The sequence below is a fragment of the Anser anser genome (assembly GCF_964211835.1).
Source record: "Anser anser genome assembly, chromosome: 10".
NCBI classification, from domain to species: domain Eukaryota; kingdom Metazoa; phylum Chordata; class Aves; order Anseriformes; family Anatidae; genus Anser; species Anser anser.
The window spans coordinates 16,714,461-16,733,710 of NC_139730.1; the positions used below are offsets into that span (position 1 = coordinate 16,714,461).

A 19,250-nucleotide genomic window follows, 5' to 3' on the forward strand; every position below is an offset into this window, starting at 1 on the left:
TGTTTTTAAAGGGATGTCATCCTTCCAAGGCTGACGGAAGTTATAGTCAAGCTGTTCATGAAATCTCTTTACATCCCAAATAAGAGGGTTTAAGTTTGTAATCTTAGAACAAAAGCGTATTAAACTGTGTCCTTACACGAGAATTTGGAAATTTAAGTTTTAGTAAACGCATACTCCTGTGCTATATAAACAACTATGTAAAGAAGCTATGGGCTATAGTTTGAAGAACATACAGCCACATCGCACATTGCTTTATATACATGCGCTATGTCAAAAAAATGATCTTTTTAGAATTAGACAATCAAGGAATTCAATAGTAGGAAGAAAAAAATAAAATTGGGAATAACACCTGTATATCACCATAGAGGTTCACAGAACATTTTAATGATGTATAAAACCCAGCATTTATTCCAATGCAGCATTAAAATAGAAACATTTTACTATACACAAGACAGAGCATGTATTAAAACAAATTACAATTTAAGTTTATGGACAGAGACTTCTTTCTGCTTCTTTTGTTTCTTCTTTAATTTGTTTGCATCTTTGACTTGCATTTTCACTTGGTCTTGTAACTGAGAAAAGAAGGCTTGGGATGATTTCAAGGCCTTGTCTTTTCCTTCATCCTGTCAATGGAACCAATATTTGTTATAACACCAAGAAACATATAGACAGTACCACTATATTATTTATCATTTCTTTTAAAAGTCAAATATCATATGTAAAATACTAATTAATTTTCAGAGAGTTATCTCTTTTTAGCAGATTCTTATGCCATTCTGGCTAAAGATTATGCTTCCTTTCTAATTCTGATTTGGCATAGTAGGGAACTAAGGCATGTGAGCTTCAACTACAACTACATATTAAGCTACAATTACTGAGCTTACATTTTGTATTTTGTTTTTCTTTTGAAAAGGTAAACAGAAGTTGTTTAGAAGTAATGAAGTTATTTTCCTATTTATTTCCAATACACCAGAATTTCAGTCATTTAAAAAAAATTAGTTTATAAGGCATCACAGGTGGAATATAAATTTACTTTTTTATAGCATGCAAAGCACAAGATCAATCTGATGGGATTATAAAGAAAGCTCCACAAAACGTAAAAAAAGCCAACAGGCACATTATAGTTTGAAGTAAGTTCAGTTACTCAGAGCTTACAGGGACCTAAGTAGAAACCTCATCTTCAGTTATGCATGCAAGTAGTCAGTCCCATTTAGTCAAGTGGGGCAGTCCAAACACAGGAAATAAGAGACTGAATATACTTCCAGTATTTGCAGGAACATCACCTTCTGAACTTTGAAATAAAAAAGTAGTACCTAACACAAACAATCATTTGTTTTGTGAGTGTACTATGATACAAAGTAATTGTATCATACAGTTCATGTTTTTCCTTATCTAAAGATTATCTACACATCCAAAATTAATATTCTCATTTAGTATATCTCACCCTGAATAAGCTTCTGAAGGTTCCAACAACCAATTAGTCATGATTTATTCATTATAATTCAAGTAATAACATCTACATGAATATGCATTATAAAAAGGAGGTCACTACAGAGCACAACTCAGAGCTATGTTTTTTCAGGCTGCTCTCCTGACATCACATTCACAGGGTAATCAGCAAAATCAGGAGTAAAAAAAGACGTTCAACACTACTTTGCATTCAGTTCCATGCACAGATTAGACCGGTACTTCCAAAATTACAGCTCAAAAGAATGCAAGGAAAAAAAAGGGGGAGGAAAAAAAAAAAGTACATCCTTTCCATGTCTACTTCCTACCTCTTCCTTTCCAGCAGTTGTATTTACCTTTTATATTTACTCAAATAAGGTATCAAGGTTTGTGTAGGCAAGCAGATACACTACTTGGTACAAGAATTTCTGAGGGGATGGTAGGAGGTGTAGTTATGCCTAGAGGGATAGGAGAGAAGCAAATCCTTTCCTCTAACTGTGTTAAACATTATCTACCCCTGGGATTTTAGAGCTCATCAGCTAAAGAAAATTAAGTTATACAAGACTACTCAAGACAGCATTACCTTGAGCAGAGTTGCTTTGCCTTCTTTTGTAAGTTTTTTCAATTTCGCTGCAGCAGCTTTTTTGCTGAGTTTTATGCCTTGCTCCGGTTTCGTCTTTTCAAGAAGCTTTTGACGTTTCTCTTTTTCCCTTAGCTTTATACGTTTACGAAGCTTTTTCTTTCTTCGCTCTCGTTTTTTGTCTGTGGAAGTCTTTTCTGCATCTGTTTTTACATCACCAGCTTTGTTCTTTTCCTAAAGAGAAAAAAAATATAAGCATGCAGAAGAAAACTCACTTTAGAGTATTCAAGGTTGTCGTAGTGTTTCCATTATTTCAGGTGTCTGACACATTAAGGCATAGACTGAAAACGGTCAGAAGCTGGTTAGTAGTGTTTGTACAATTGACAGTCTATTGCTGTTTAACTTCCCCTTCCACCCAGCTATATATCGGCAAAAACAATTACCATCACAAGTCAAGAATAAAAAGCAAACCAGTTAGTATCATGACCTAGCATGGTCTGATAAACTCTTCCCACTCCTTCCAGCTATTTAAGAGTTTTTAAAATGCTAGGCAAGGAGGTTCATGAGGTAAGTAACCTTGAGTGGATGGGGGAGCAGAATTCTCCTCCCACTGATCTGGCATCCAGTACACCCTTCTGTTATGAATATAGATCCTCGCTTTTTCTGTTTGTTTGTGTGTTATTTGGTTGGGTTTTGGTTTTTGTTTTTTTTTTTTTTTTTACCTTGATCTCCTCTGGTGCTAAGAGAGCAGCATCACTAACAGCAACAGGTGCTACTTCTTCCATAGTGATAGCTGGCAGGTTTGAAACTATTTTCACTTCTGGCACAGGCTAGAAGTAAAGAAATATTCAGGACTAAGTACACCATCTCAAAGGAATGGAGTTTACATGTAACTGAACACATTAAATATTTGGTTATATTTAGAGGCAGTTATAGCGCATTTAATACAAAAAAGTACAAGCTCAATGTTTACTCAAAATATACTAGGTAAATTGAAAGTCTCCAGTTTCAAAGAAAATAAAGAAAAAGAGTAACTTTGAAACTGAACTACTTACTGGTTTGGGTGTGAAGTGGAAATTACAAAGCGCATCCAGTTGCAGGAAGAGCGAATCCATCATTTCCTGAATTTCTTTGTGTTCAGGATTTTCTTCCTCTTCAGTTTTTTGCTGCATTAATAATGTAATGTTAGTGCAACACCACTCATAAAGCAATTTCACTTTAGCAAGACTGGTAACACAGTATGCAATTCAGAGCCATTCCACATGGCACATGAACACTCAGAGAAGTCTGAAGTACTTCCATAAAGCTTAAAGCAGTTAGTAGCATACAAGTTAATATATATGCTTATGTGATGCAAACTTCAAGGCATTGTTTGTGTTACCTGGTGAAGTTTCAAGTATTCTTGCTCATAGATCTCAGCAAGACTCAGTTTACTTTTTTCATGGTCCAAAGTGATACGCTTCTTGTATTCAAAGGCATCCTCTTTTGGTTTTTCTTTCGGTTCTACATCGTCCCATGCCTGAGAAAGTCATAAATTAACAATCAAATACAACTACAGACTAATATGTGTTAGTTGTTACAGCTTATTTAGAACATTACTTATCTGACATGTTAACTAGCTAATGCGTGTGGCTTCCCCAGGAACTCAGGAAGTTCACACTTTAATTTGAAGAAGTAATAGAAGACACATAGCTCAAGCTTCTGTGCTTATTTTCAGTGAATCAGGGCAAAAATGGTATAATCAATTACAAATGTGTAATTTCCTTAAATACTCTTCCAATATGTAATTTTATTTATTTATTTATTTAGCAAACAGTAAGCCTCAACAAATTGTGGGATACAAATCTTTTATCAGTGGCTTTTAAGAAAAATAAAGCACACATTTGAGCTTTGGTTAGTATTTAGAATGCATAAAGAGCTACGCAACTAGGATAACAGAAAAAAAGTGAGACTGGCATTATATTCCAGAGGAACTCCTTATAGTTTTATCTGTAAATAATCTTTAGTTTGAAGAGCATCAAAACCTAGCTTATAACACACACTTAAAAAAAAATATATATGAATCTAAAGCCCCATTCATGAAGGCAAAATGAAACAGCCAGTGGCAGAAAACAATCAAGAAAACCTTATATCTCATATGTTAAGAGCTTAAACATTCTTAGAATGTGCCCTGTGAATAAAGTCAATGAACAAAACGGAGAAGAAGAAGCAAGATATTAACCTCATCCAATATTCTCTGTTTAATGATATCTTCAAGCTGAAAAGTAGTTTCTTCTGTGATCACAGGAGCTGAAAAGAAGAAGAAAAGATTAACGTTTCTCCAGCAAGAAACACTTTTTGCTCCGAGGAATCAAAAAGAAAGAAAAAAAAAAGAAAAACAAAGTAAAGCCTCAACAAATATGTAGTAGTTGAAAATTTTTCTTGAACTAGAGATTGATGAAGTCAAGCAAATAATGTTTTCTTCCACTACCTTGGAGAGAGATGAAAATGGGAAAGAGAATGATGCTACATATGGCTTGTAAGTGACTAAAACTGCTACTGGATTAATGAACTTGCAGGTAAGTTAAAATTGAACCAAGAAGACTATAGCTTCCTGTAATTTCCACAATGAAAACGCACAGCCTCAAAGACGTGCTGAGAAGTTTAACTAGTGTTTTTGTTACCATACCCTCAAGTCATGGGCGTTGTCATCATGCTCACAGGCAAAACAATCCAACTTGGTACGGGAATATTACTCTCAAGAAAGCCCTCCCTCAATACTTACCCATTCGGACTGCATGATCAAAGAGTATTGTTTCCTCCAAAAGACTATTTTCCGGTCGCTTTTGTCCAGTCACTTCTCCTTTAAGCTGCCAAGGTTTCTCTTCTAACAACTCTTCTTCTAAACTTTTTATTTTTTCACTCATCTGAAAAAAAACAATTTCCTAAGAAGTTTAAAACCGTTCACAAGTAAACTCAAGGCAAGAAATCCATAGCCATTTCAGGTACTTCCAAATCCTCCTCATATAATGTGAAGATACGTAATTGCATACACACATCTGATAAACTATTTTTATTAAGTTTAAGTAGTCCCTTCACATATGCCATGTACACAATTATTAAAAAACATTGGTCACTGTTTAAAAGTATTAGCAAAATGATAAAACAATTACCTTTTCCTGTCTCTTTTCAAAAGATGACTTTATTTCACCGGGATCAATGCCCTTCTCTAATTGCATGTCAGTACCATCTTCAGTTTCACTGTTGTCTGGCAATCTAAAAGTAACTTTTGAAGAGGCCTTTTTACCTCTCACATTTTCCATCATCTCATTAATATCCTCCACCCTGTAAAATTAAAATACAATTTAAAATGACGTAAAGGTTAAAAAGCCACTAACATTTGTGCATGAAGATATTTCAGCCATTACAACTTCACCTGTTACAACTAACCCATAGTTAAGGACTGCAATAGACTTTCATTGAAGCCTAAAGGCAAAGACACTACGGAAACTTCTATACGTCAAAAAATAACCTTCAAAAGCTGAAGTTATGGCTATTAAATCATTTACTGAAATAAATCCCAAGAAATGACACTAAGAAGGGAATTAAATAAACTACTTTTTGACTAAGATAACAATGCAATCCATGAACATACAACAGATAACAGAAAATGACAAACCGTGACTCAAGTGAACCTGGAATTCACAATTTATTTTCTACTTGAACAGTGCCACTCTTCAGTGTAAAATTATAAAGACATTTAACTGCAAATAATGCCAATACTTACTCAGACATGCTTTCTTCATTCTCCTTTTCAATAGCACTGTCTGCTTCCTCTTCCTGATCATCTTCAACACCATTAGCTTCTAAGTCATCATTGTCATCAACAGGATCAAAGAAGTCTTTGTACGTCAGGTCTCTAGAACTTTTAATTGACTAAGAAGGTGACAGGGAAAACAAAAACCAAAAAAGCGGTTAGGATGACAGAAGTCTAAGAGCAGCCTGCCTCTGAAAGGCTAACATCTGGGGAATAGCATGACTTGTGTAATAGTAGTTCAGTTTACTGAAGCATTAACCTAGGGCAGAGCATCTCTGTAAAAATTAACCTCTTTTACAAGTACTCAAGACATTCTGCCACTTAAATTCATTTCTTCAACACGTACTAAAGTCAGAGAGCAATGAATTTTTCTGATTATTCACTGGTATGTGTACATGCTTCCTTATACCCTGGGCACAGTTCTTGCAAGCAAGAATCTCTGGCAACCTTAACTAAGAAAAGATTAATTTTTGAAACAAGTACTCAGCAACTTGCGAAATTTGAGTTACAAAGCCCTGTCCCTGGAAAAAGAAGTTGCCAAGCCCCCATTGCGCTGCATCAGTCACCTTAGTGATCCCTAATCATGAGACATCAATGTTGAGCAACACAGCTTTCTTGTTAAGCTGGGTCACATATTCTGCAAGGTCACCTGTTTCTTACAACATGACTACCAAGTCCTTAATTCATGCAGAAACCTAAAATCCATCTAAACAGAGACTGGAATAGGAAGACAGTATGTACTTGTGCATTGGTGCATTTTGCTACCAGATACTTAACATCAAATATTAACAGCAATCATTAGTTTTCCAATCATTTTAACTTGGCAGTTTCTCCTGTGAGCTCAACAATTTATAGTAAACCTAAAAGATATCAGATCTTGATTTAAAGAAAAAAGAATTCAGATAGTTAGTTTACTGATCTTCTTACTTTGACTTTGGTTTCTTCGGGTTCCTCTTCCTCATCATCCGAGATGATGTCTTCAAAGTAATTGATATCATCTTCCTCCTCCTCCTCCCTCTCCCTATTTTCCTTCTCTGCGTGTTCTAAAAAAGCTTCCATCTCAGCCAGCTTGAAAAACTTGTCATCCACTACAGATTTTCTTCCTTTTTTTTTCAACGTTGTTTCCTTTGCTATTTTAGTTTGTTCTTCTAGTGCATCAATATCAAAGTCAACATCAGAATCCTCATCACTGTATTTCTGCGTTACGGTTTCTTTGGGTTTACTTTGCTTTTCTTTAACTTTAGTTTCTTGTTTTGTAGAAACATTCTCCTGTTCAGTTTCTGCTTCCATTACGTCTTCCAATTCATTATCACTGCTAGCCTCTGCATCAGAGCCATCATCTTCCTGGTCTGAGACAAGGCAAAGATCTTTATCGTTGGCATCCCTTGCAATGGATTTCTTGAAGAAATCAAGAATTGCATTATTCTGGAGCTCTAGTTGTTGCCAAATCTGTTCTTCATCAAAATTTTCTATCACCAGCTCTTTTAGAGGACTCCCACGAACTATATTGCTTCCCAGAGCTTTATTTAAATCGTATAGAGTCTTTGTTAACGCTCTGAACTCAGCAGCCAGCCCATCTTGTACACTAGGAGGAGAAAAAAGTTAAACCTTTAAAAAGTACAACAGTCTTTTTTTCAGAGTTGGCTAGCTTTCATTCATTCACAGCTTCTACTAATATAACCGCATGGTCACACTGTAGCTCTCTATCTGCTTAGTTATTTTGGTGCTACAGCGTAGCACCTTCCTAGCACCTTTCAACAATTACAGCTTTTGCCTAACTTTCCACGTGCTTCAGTACTGCTACCGAACATTCCTAGAAGCAGAAGCATTACAATTTTTAAGCCTTTCAGCTTCACTACACTCACACATCCGAGATACCTAAACAATTATCTTCCTCAGCATTCACGCTTGGGTGTTCCCTCCAGCTGTGCCCCGGTCACCGGCCCCACAGCGCAGCCGGTACGCACGCAGACCCCTCTTTCCCAGCTCCCGAGGGCAGGCAGGCCTGCCGCCCACACCGCCCGCAGGAGGGCTCCGCGGCGCCGGTGGCCGGCCGGCAAGAGGCCCCCTGCCCTCCTCCCCTCCCGCAGCGCGGAGGCTGCCGGCGGTACCTCAGGAACTGCTCGGGCCGCGCGGCGGCAGCGCCCGCCACCCTCAGCGCGGCCTCCAGCCCGCTGCGCGCCGCCATCTTGCCCCGGCCGCGGCGCGTGCGGCCGCCAGCCCCGCCCCGAGGCCCGCGGCGGAGCGCTCCGGACAGCTCCCGCGGCGCGGCCCCGGCGTTCCGCGCACGGAGCGCTCCGCCCGCCCCAAGCAAAGGCCCGGCCGCGGCGCCTCGCGCCCCCACCTTCACGTCCCCGCCGCCATTTCCTCGCGGGCCGCTTGGTGGGGTGGGCTGGGCTGAGGTGAAGCTCGGCACCGCGTCCCGGTGCCGTGCCGCAGCCCCAGGCCGCCCCGGGCCGCCCCGCTCCGTGAGGGCGTTCCCCGCGGCCAGGCCCCGCCCGCCTGCGGCCGGGCGGTGGCGAGCGGCGAGATGGCGGCCTGCGGGCGGCGGGCGGCGGCCGGTAACGCGCGGCCGGGCGGGGGGTGCGGGACGGGGGGCGGCCCCGGGGCCCGGCGCTCCCGCTTCACGCCTAGGGTGCGGGGACAGCAGCGCGGGGCAGCCTGTCTGAACGCAGGGGTCAAACGCAGAGTGACCGCCCGGGCACCGCAGTCACCGGCGGCGCTGCCTCCTCTCCTAGCGGCGAGGGCACACCGAGCTCGCCGTGCCGAACCGCGCTGGCTGCAGGGACAGGTGACCGGGCGGCTCGGTGCTGTGCGGTGCTCAATGGGATACGGGATGAAAACACCCCCGTGTAATTTCACTTTGAGGGAATAAACAGCTGCAACAAAAATGTGCCTCAGTTCTACAAACCAGAGCCCTTCTGATTCCCAAAAGCCACCTCCAGCACAAGTGAGAACAGGATGACCTGAGCCTTGTTGGCTGGCAGAGTTTCCAAGATGCTACCACCACCTTGAAGTTCCTGGGATTTGAGAACACACACACTATGCCCTTTTTCTCTTTGCTCCAGAGAGCTAATACGCAGCCCCTCTGTGCCTCACTCCTTTTGCTGAGAACGCTGTCTCCATACTTGGGAGTTTTCTCAGCTTCAAACCAACCAGAGCAGTGACGAGGTTCTTCTCATTGTAACCCACAGCTCTACAACCCCTCCACTGAGAACATGACTGAATCCAGTAGGGTTTGGGTGCATTTATTTACCTAGATGTGTAAGTCAACAAACACTGCCCCGCTGCAGCAACCAGCCTATGAATAAACATTAGGAGGGTGCCATTTTATTGGGTACTTCAGACTTCATGGTCATAACCTGCCCTGTAATAGAACGTAAGCCTCTACTGAGAGCTGTACGTGTTTAAACGCTGATGTGCACAATACCGGTGCTGAGTCAATTACCAACAGAATAAAAAACAAGTAGATACCTTAAAATATTCTTCAAATGAAGCTGAAGATGGTGATGTACATTCAGCAGTAACACTAAGGCTAGAAAGACAGCAATCATATATGAGAACAAGGTCTGATGAATCTTCTCTAAAGGACAAAATACCTAGAAAAATTCTGACTTGGTTGTCAGTGTGTGAAAAATTAGGTCTTTACAAAAACAAAACAACAAAAACAGTAGGGGCAAATGGTGTATGTATACTAGGACTAGAAAAACTGCATGTGTGACTTTGGGCAGCATATGAAAGTTTTTCAAACAGGACAGATACTTGGACAGATAACTTCAGTCACAGTGTCCATTGGCTTCAAAAGAAAAAGAGAAGGTCTATTTTTTAGCATTGGGGAAAGTTCAGAATTATTTGAGTAATTCTGTAAGTTACTGGATGAATGTTTTTGTGATTAAAGAGTGTAACCACAACATTTACCTGAACAAAGGACTAGTTTTGTGATATATGCATAACTTGCAGTGTTTCTTTCCTGAAACATGAGCTTCAAGCATGAGCTTCAAACATGAGCTTCAATGTTTCAAGCTTGAAGCTGCTAAAAAGCTTTCTTTTTCATTTCAGGGTCATCTTTTGATTATTGAGTGTGCTACTTCTTAGCACAAAAATGAGACCAGAAACATGAAGATGAGTAAAGATTAGAATTACATTAATAGAATTAGAATTACAGTAACTATATAGTTACTAATCTATATAATGCCAGAAATAAAACAAGTGTTTTTTGTTTATTCTCAGCCAATTCATACTGATATTTGTGTGTTTAAAATTAAAGCTCGATATGCATATGACTAGAGCTAGGATAAATTCACAAGTCTTCATAGATAAAAGTTTTAAAAAAAAAAACAAACTCTGTAGAGTTCTCTGTCCCTACATAATCACCAGAAAAATACAGAGTCCTACCACCTTCGGAGGAATAAATGGATAGAGACATAAAAAATACTGCCATATGAGTATCTTTGACTTTACAAGAATCTTAGGATTATCCTTTACTTCTTCCCTCTTATCTTTCCTGGAAACACTGCCAAAAATCAAGTGTTTCTTGAGCAGAGCCCAACAGAATTAACTTTTTCTATTTCTTTTGCTATTGCTTCAGTAATAGCCAAGTGACAATCTATCTAATTTCTGTCAAATGTCAATTTACTTGAAAATAGACAAAATACAGAATAAATTATAATTACCATGTAATCTTTTGCCCTCTGTGAGGTACAGCAAGAATTACAGATGATTACAGGAGATATAAAGATGATTGAGAAAAATTTTGCCCATTCCCATCTGTAAAGATTGCTTGAAAATCTACATTACTAGCATTTCCACTCAATCACAGGATGTTAATATTTGGAAGCAGGGACAAAACAACAAAAGTGCTATAGAAAACATCAAAAATGTACGTGTAGTAAGCGCTCCTTTCAAAGTATTTTTCTCTTCTGGAAAATACTGACTTTCTCTAAGTGAAAGAGTTTCTCTTGCTTCTCCAAGAATTGGATCAGGCCTTAAGTATTAATGCCAGGAAACAGCTACTGATCTTGGGTAGATGGAAAAAAAATTTGACTTTTATTTTTTTAAATGCATTATTTACTCTGGTGATCTGGTCAAACTCTAGTTATTTATCCATACCTCTAATTATGCCAACTAGATACTGCATGTTTCTTGTTTTGTACATTATAGAGCATTGCAAAGTATTGCTTCCTCAGGCAACTGCTTTGTTCACCCGTGACACAGTTCCATTTAAATAGCAAGTGTATCTACTGAATAGATTCAGCAGAGACATTGGAAAAACAAGAATTTTTCTGCTGTGAAGTTGCTAGTGGATTTTTTTTTAATATGTAAAAAGCTTTGAAATACTCAGTTGCAATACTGTCACTATTACAGCCTAAAGGTAACAACAGTGAAAAAGAATTTTCCAGAACTTCTGGCTGTGATGAAAGTGATGACAGGATGTACTGTGTGAAAGGCTGGCAAGAAGTACACCAGAGCAGTTACTTGGAGAAGTGAGCAGGTTTATGGAAGCACTTAATGTAGGCTGTTGATTTAATATTATCAAAAGATTTTGAGTACACTTACTTTCATGGTAGTATTCAAAATTATGTGAATTTCATGTTGTAATTTTAAAGCTTACACATAAACACATGCATGTACATCTATCAGTACTGTATCATTCTTTGTGAAGAAAAATAAACTGACAGCTGTAGCCTTCCAGTTAAATGGTAGTTCCGTTTCCTACAGTCAAACCAGATGATTAATTACAGCTACTGCTAACCTTACAGGTATTACTAACTTTCCAGAGTACAAAGAGCCTGAAAAATGTAAGCGAAGTTATCCTAAGTGTGTTGGAAAGCATCCAAAATTTCAGTGCCTCCCTGGCACAATTGCTTAGCAAAATGGCACATTTGTGAATTTAAAGCTAAGAATGCATCAAAGACTTCCAGAATGCTGAGATGCCTCTAGCTTGGCCTTGAGGCATTCGGAACTCCGACATGGCCTAAAGCAAATCAGCATGAAATTCAAATGCTGCCTTTATCAATATACCCTTTCATTTAATTCTAACTGTGGTGCGAGACACAATTGATAAGACCGCAGTTCCCCCCCCCCATCTTTCCAAATTGTACTACTTAGATAGATTCATTTTTATTTGTAATTATCCTAATTTTACTTTTTTTTCCTGACTTTTTAAAAATCAAGCAACTTTAGAACTATCTGTGAGCAGTGCAGAAACATGACAGATAGTGAGATAGTGCAAAGGTCAGAACCGTCTTGTCAGAGCAGTCTGTGAAGAGTTCAATAGACATCTAAGCAGTTTTTTATGGCCCCAAGTTTCTCCAAGACTTTTCCATCTTTTGTCAACATCTAGATGTTAGCCCTTGCCTTTGTGTCATATTGTCATCCAGTATTTTTTTCATTATCTTTTCATTTATGATGAGACAAATCGTAATCTTTCTCTTTTGTAAGTCAGGCTGAAGTCAGTGGCACTAGTTGCATTAAAAAAGGAAATACAATTTTAACCTTCTAAGGATAAGCTTCTAAAGTGTTATTGGTCAGTAGAATGTGGTATTATTCACAGTACTTAAAACTGAAATATTTCTAAGCATCTTGAAACAGACCAGTGAAACTAAGTATAAGACCTGTACAGCACATAAAAAATAAGAGAGGCTAAAGACTTAATTCTTCAGAGAAAAAATCAGAAATCAGTATTTAGCATCCCTTAAGCCTCAAACACAACATGACATTTCTTTCCTTGCTATAGTTCTGACAGCTAAGAGTTCAAGTCTTTTATCTTTCTCTTGGATCCTGCAATATCAGTTACTTCTGTCCTTGGTTTTGTTTGTTTGTTATAATTTCTATATGTATAGACATGTCCTTGTTTCTTTCTCTATTTTATAAGAAGCTTTGAAAAATTCTGAAGTAACATTTAAGTACGTTATGCAGTTGACTGTTATGTTTGGCCATGTATTCCAATTTTTAACAGACAGATATAAGCATTTACAACACTTTTTTTTACCTTCAGCTTTCCACACTAGTGTGCTTATGACACAGGAGTTACATAGGCCTCATTAAAAGGGGAAAGAGCAGATACTGATAATTTCTCAAAAGCATTATATCAGTGCTATTCATTTTTTTTCAGGGCTTCTTACCAGATTGCAGACTTCAACTCTTATGATACGAACTTTAGCATCATCGCATTCTTTTTCTCAAAACATTCCAAGCTCTTTGTGGAAACTGGGCCGACTTAATCATGTAGCAATTGCAGTGCCTGATTTGGAAAAAGCTCAGTCCTTGTATAAAGATGTGTTAGGAGCACAGGTGAGCGAGACTGTAGCTCTGCCTGAACATGGTGTCTACACTGTTTTTGTGGAGCTGGGAAATACAAAGCTGGAACTTCTACACCCCTTAGGAGAGAAAAGTCCCATTACAAGTTTTCTGCAAAAGAACAAGACTGGAGGAATGCATCATATCTGCATTGAGGTATTTTAATACAATGTATCGTATAACAAGACAATGGATAGTAAATTAATTTTTTTTTCATAGGATTGACCTGTGTAAAAAACATATATATATAAGACTGTCATATCTGCGAAAGTTTCTCATGTATAATAGGATTATACCCATGTTTTAGTGTAGATTTTAGATGCAAAATTCCACATTGCTGCCTATGATAAATGTTTTCAATGTTTTCCATATTTGAGTCTTGCAAACTTTATTATTTCATACAAAGAGTTACAAATAAAAAGTAATGGGATTACTGATGTGAGTGAAATTGTTTTCAGATTTCATCTATCAAGACCAGTGTTTGCGTTTGCGTGCTTTCATTGAAAATTGAGAAATTTTGCATAGGCACAGGCATTGCAATTTTTCCTACATTAAGTTTGAGTATGTGCAGGTGTTCAAGAATAGAAAATTAATTCTGTTTAAATTGACCCCAAATAGAATTGGTAGGCTGCTGTTACAGAAATGGGAAACTGAACGTCGGAAATGGGGAGTGTAGAATAAGAAAGTGATTTACAGGAAAACCAAAAAAAGTCCTCAAGCCTTCTGTAAGACCAGTGGTACTTAGTTAGACATACAAGATTAGGAAGATGTAGGTACTTCTCAGCAAAAAGAGTTCAAAGCTCCCAAAAGTTTCAAGAATATGTAATCCCTTTAAATAATTTTCAAGAAATATCTGTTACCAGCTGAAGCTGTTCTATGTAGACCTGTTTTGTATGAGATACAATCTTTCTTGTTGCAGACAAACCACAGATGACAGTCAAGTTAAGCCATACTGTTAATTACGAAAACAGAAGAATGGGACATGCTAGTGATCCCATGTTGGACAACTGTGTGCAATAAGCCAAGTATACAATAAGGCCAAGTAAGCCAGGAGTCATAATCTAGCAGATAATTTTGATTAAACCTGTGAGCTAGTGCTACCTGCAGCCAGATTTTCCTAAGTGAAGGCCTGGGACTATTAGATTCTCTAAGCAAAATAAATATAAGTTCAGAAAAAAGATTGTCCTAAGTCAACTATGTTAGTGGTCTCCATGTAAATTCAAATGGAAGGTTACCAAACAATTCACATGGAAAGAAAACCTTATATTGTTGAGCTGCTGCTTATGTGGTACTGAAAACTGATTTGGTCGCTACCATAGTCAATCAAAGAGAAGTTAACGCCTCCTCCCCCAGTTTCCCATTCCCCTCAGAATGGAAAACCCTACCATTTCTAGGTAAGTCCTCCTCTGAAATTGAGCAAAAATAGTTTTCAGAAAAACTGTAAAAAAAAAATCAGTCTCAATTGATTGTTCATTTGAAATTTAAAAATATTTTGTAGAAATACCTTTCCATGAACAATTTTATTGCAAAAAGATTAATTTTAAAAATACTTTTCCATACTGTAGAAGAAGTCTGATGAGTTTATTAAAATACCTTTCTGTTCTTCCTTCTGTCTTATTATTCAAAGGAAAAATTTACAAAGGTGTGTTGATAGGGAATTTGCTTTGGACAAAATAAGCGTTTTTAGAAGAAATTAAATAATTCCAGACAAGCTATAACTGAGTCAGTATCTGTGAAGAAAAGCGTGGTGGAGAACTGATAGGGTAAGAGAGAAATCCAAGCCTGGTAGTCTCTTAATATGGATACAACCACAGACTTCCCACAGTTCGCTCTCACTTCTTCCCTGGGGATACAGTTCATTCCATCTGAGCCCAGACAGTTTCTCTTCTGGCCATCTCTGCAGGACAGGAGCAGCAGCTGTAGTAGCTTTTCTGCTTGGGGAAGCAACCTGGAGGGAGGCATGGCACACTTCTGACACTTTACTGTCTTCTTTTAGATAATGCTTGACAGTCATTTGGTTTTACTTTTTTTTTTTTTTGCTGGCTGGTAGTTGTGTGCAGGAAGAACTGTAGTGAGTTCTGAATTCTCATGAACAAAACTGCAGCAAATGAGTAGGAATTAACTGAAGTTTGTTCCTCCAAGTTAAGGCTAGGTATCTTCCATAAAATACATTATGTATGTTTATTCACTGAGCTATGTCCAGACACCTCAGTCTGGAATAACAGCAATGCTATTATTTTAATTCTAGGTCTTTTTAGGTTATTGACTATTGGCTTTGCTAAACTGAGTGCTAATTTCATTATTTCAAAGGATGGATGCATTCAAGGTTTGTATCCAAACCATCTGATGACATGACATGAGACTTAAGATCATACAATACAGCAAAGACAGTTTTTGTTAATTATGTTTTACTGCAGGAAACTCTACTGAAATTTAATGTTAAATGCTATTATTATAATTAAGTTCAATAAGAAAACTAGGTCATAGTCTGGGGATGTTTCTGGTAATTCCAAGGTTTTTGTCAGGAAACATGATAAAGTTTAACTTACTCAGAAGTAGTATATATCAATCTAGTAGGCATTTTCTTTTTACCTTCTGCTCATTGCCCTCCCTCTTCACCACCATCTAAAGAGTCAGTGTTCTGTCATCAATTAGACAGAGAGGCATTCTTCTTTAGTTAATGATACTTTGAAAGTGATACAATCTTATTAATAGCAATGCAGAGTTTGATTATTTATAGAGCCCTTATAAAGTAACAATATAAATCAATGGACTTAGTGCATGATGAAATTTAATCTAATAAATTCTTAAATATATACTAGAATTTACTGAAACGGTACTTTATAAAATCTTCAAATAACAAACGCAAACTTCTGTAGGATTTTTATTGTTAAGACTAGATTTTAAAAACGATTTTAGAATTTAATTGATTTTCACAATTATATTAGAATTTAGAAATAACAATTTAGTAAGGATTTGTATTATTGCTCCCAAATGTAGAATGTGCATAATACGATTTAATGTGTCAGTTTGTGTAAACTGTATTTTTCTTTCATAAGGTTGATGACATAAAAGCAGCTATGGCAGAACTGAAGAAAAAAAAGATTCGAATACTGAGTGAAGAGCCAAAAATAGGTGCACATGGCAAACCCGTGATTTTTCTTCACCCTAAAGATTGCCATGGAGTCCTTGTGGAACTTGAACAAGCCTGAGCTGTAATATTCATATATAAGACAATAAATGAGTTGTGAAGTTACTGAGCTGGTGCTGGGAATATTGATGTACTGTTCAATCTTTACAGATTCACTGCAGTTCCTGTGGATTAAGTACAGCTTTTGAGCGCTGAAATAGTGCTGAAGATTTTTTGTTGTTGTTGATCTGATTTTCAGAATGAATGTGTTGACATTTCTTGAATTCTCTGTGATTCTAAAGATGAATGCATGAGCTAAGTTGCATATGTAACAGTTATTTTGTTCTATTGCCTCATGCTTGCAGCATGGTTTTACCTCTGTAACCACAGAAACTGTACAGTTTCTAGGTCATGCCACATTATTTTGTTCTACATTTCAGAGCAGAGACCCACTTCTCAGTGACAACAATATCGCTTAGATATTCTCTTTAGAATTAAAAGGAAAAGGAACATCGCACTTTCTGTTTTCACCATTCACCGCCTGTGCTTCACACTGATTGGTTCATGCAATAAACAAATTTGTATCTTATTGTATGGGCATCTGCAATCATTAAATAACTTTTCCTTGGCATAACAATCACTGCTTAGGAAGTTACCATGCATAAATCATCAGTTAGTTTTTTAATGAACTCTGTGCATATGCAGGTGATGGGAAGAAAAGCGTCTGAAAAATTATTTGACTGAAATATGTTTCAGACTATAAGATGCTTGTTGCATTTTTTATTTTTTTGTGGTCAGGTATTGAATACTTGTTTTTCAAGCTTTATCTGTTGGAAGATATTTGGGAGAGACCTGAACAAATAGTGAGAAATCTTTTCACTTGCTTTATAAATATTGGTTTTCTATGCAACAATATTTATAAATATTGTTTTCCTATTTTCTTACAAAATCACTGGAAAGCACAAGACACGTAAGTCTTGCTTATGTACACTGTCCTCACATCAGAGAACAGCATGCCAACGTACTTATGTTTCTGATAGACTGCAGTTACAGTTTGTTGACTTGGACAGACTTCACTTTATTTGTGTATGTTAAGCAAGCAGTGTTTGTCCTGATAGTTTCTTTTATAAGCTTGCTTTGATAATGTCAGATGTAGAAATTGAAGATTTGCTTTTTCTCTCATTATTTTTCATAATCCTTAAAAATCATTATTTTTACTGGCTAAACCACAATCCGAATTTTATACTTTCTTGCATCCTTGCACATACTGTGAATAGTTTTGGCTTGATCTGAAACAAGTTCGTTTTAGTCTAGGAGATTTTTTACTTTATGGAAATGGAATTATTTGTGTTGTGTCCTGTTTGCTGTAACAAACCACAAGTATAATGTTGACATGAGATTTTAAAGGGCTTTCAAGATATTGATGCTTCCTTATGAATTTTTCTTCTGAAACAAACTCTGCAAAGTTAGGGATATTTTTTTTTTGTACTCAAAACAAATACTTCCTCTGCCATGTTGTAAGGAAAATGTAGTCTTCTGCATGGTTCTTGTACTTGAACAAATCACTGTTTAAAGGATAGTTTATGATATTAATTGTAAATTGTTAGAATTTAGAAATCCTAAGGCTCATGATGGAAAAGAAGGATGATTTGATATTCCTGAAATACGATTCTACCATTCTAGGAGACATTCTATTACCAAAACCACTTTTGTCTTTACATTCTTTCAGACACAGTGAGGCATCTTTTCTGCAATACTAGCAGAGGAAGTTGGGAAGCATCACTGGTTACATGTCGAGATAATTGAACAGAAGTCTGTAAACCTAACACTGTTTGGTGATACAGAAAACAGGGTGGTCCTCCCTAGGTTAATGTTCCATTTCTTTGTCCAACTGAAGGAGATGGAATTTTGTGTATGATATATTAAAAGTACTACTTAAGAGTAGTAGCTTGATGCAGTGCTAGGGAATGGGAGATTCTAGTGAACAATACTTACTCGTTTCATTTTGCTCCCCATCTCATTAGCAGACAGAGACTTGTCATGCTTTTAGCTAGTTACCAGCAATTTCCTGACTGACTGCATTGGCGTTGCCTAGCACTAAGTCAGCTGATGCATTTTGTTCATCATAACTAAGACATGTTGCTATCTCACTCATAGTTTATATATTTCATCTTACTCTTCCTAAGGTGGAACTCAAGATAATAACAAAGAAATAATAAAAATATTTTAAAAAAGAGTTTAGGTCTGTAAAATTAATCATACCCCTAATTGGGGCGTATTTGTTACAAGCTCTTTGTTAGGATCAGAACCCTTACTTGTCTGGGAATGGGCTATAGGGTACCAGGATTTCCATCTCTGGAGCTGTAGACTTGTAAGGAACAGCCAAGAGAACTGGACAGATGAAGAAGCTGAAGACAGTTAAGATACACTGAGACAAGTCTCCTCTTCATAGGCCTAACTCTGGTAAACTTCAGCAGAAACAGGATCGATGCCTATACTTATATCAAACTAGTCCTTTGCTTTAAACAAGAGAGCCTTCACAAGCCATTCTTTGAAATGTATCACTGTGCTGACTTCTAAGGGTTGGTGTGGGCAGGGGAATGATTAGATACATGGGCCTACAGGCCTTCTTTGTTACTGCCATGATTATAAAAGGAGATTAATGTCACAAAAAAGGGGAAAATTAAGGGATGCAAACTGGAGCTATAGAGAACTGTGATTTTTTTTTTTTTTCCTTCAGTAGAGGAGCACTTGATATACCTCTGTTGCACAAGTATGCAACTTCTGGAACGAACAACAGTGACTGCGATAACAGGAGGTTGATTAGCTTGTAAGGTTTTGACAATGTTTTGTTTTATTTTACAAAATGAAAAGCAAAACCTAATAATGCCAAGCTTTTTAGAAGATGAAGTGTTAATATTTTGTCAGTAAATTTCGTAGGCTTGTGTCATTTGTCAAGTGCAAGTTCCCTATTCCAGTTTCTCCATGTGTCTTTTTTC

The 19,250-nt window shown here is 37.6% G+C and overlaps 2 protein-coding genes across 6 annotated transcripts; one reads left to right on the plus strand and one right to left on the minus strand.

Moving 5' to 3' along the window:
• Nucleotides 1-354: 354 nt before the first annotated feature.
• Nucleotides 355-8,303, minus strand: MPHOSPH10 (M-phase phosphoprotein 10). 2 transcript variants are annotated; one of them, XM_083851033.1, is made up of 11 exons: nucleotides 8,167-8,303; nucleotides 6,750-7,407; nucleotides 5,793-5,941; nucleotides 5,179-5,350; nucleotides 4,791-4,932; nucleotides 4,248-4,315; nucleotides 3,408-3,545; nucleotides 3,082-3,192; nucleotides 2,749-2,856; nucleotides 2,030-2,260; nucleotides 355-623 (listed from the first exon to the last, which is right to left on the minus strand). In XM_083851033.1, the coding sequence occupies exons 2-11, from the start codon at nucleotides 7,110-7,112 to the stop codon at nucleotides 474-476; spliced, it is 1,632 nt and encodes a 543-aa protein (XP_083707159.1). In that variant the 5' UTR covers nucleotides 7,113-7,407; nucleotides 8,167-8,303; the 3' UTR covers nucleotides 355-473. The 2 variants fall into 2 exon arrangements, with proteins under 2 accessions (XP_083707159.1, XP_083707158.1); XM_083851032.1 differs by lacking the exon at nucleotides 8,167-8,303 and adding an exon at nucleotides 7,934-8,088.
• MCEE (methylmalonyl-CoA epimerase) lies at nucleotides 8,295-16,840 on the plus strand. Of its 4 annotated transcripts, XM_083851077.1 has the most exons (4): nucleotides 8,327-8,383; nucleotides 9,017-9,159; nucleotides 12,937-13,277; nucleotides 16,181-16,840. In XM_083851077.1, exons 3-4 carry the CDS (start codon nucleotides 12,969-12,971, stop codon nucleotides 16,331-16,333), a joined length of 462 nt encoding a protein of 153 aa, XP_083707203.1. In that variant the 5' UTR covers nucleotides 8,327-8,383; nucleotides 9,017-9,159; nucleotides 12,937-12,968; the 3' UTR covers nucleotides 16,334-16,840. The 4 variants fall into 4 exon arrangements, with proteins under 4 accessions (XP_083707201.1, XP_083707203.1, XP_083707204.1 ...); XM_083851075.1 differs by lacking the exon at nucleotides 9,017-9,159 and having other exon boundaries at nucleotides 8,295-8,383; XM_083851078.1 differs by lacking the exons at nucleotides 8,327-8,383; nucleotides 9,017-9,159 and adding an exon at nucleotides 8,412-8,613.
• Nucleotides 16,841-19,250: the final 2,410 nt, after the last annotated feature.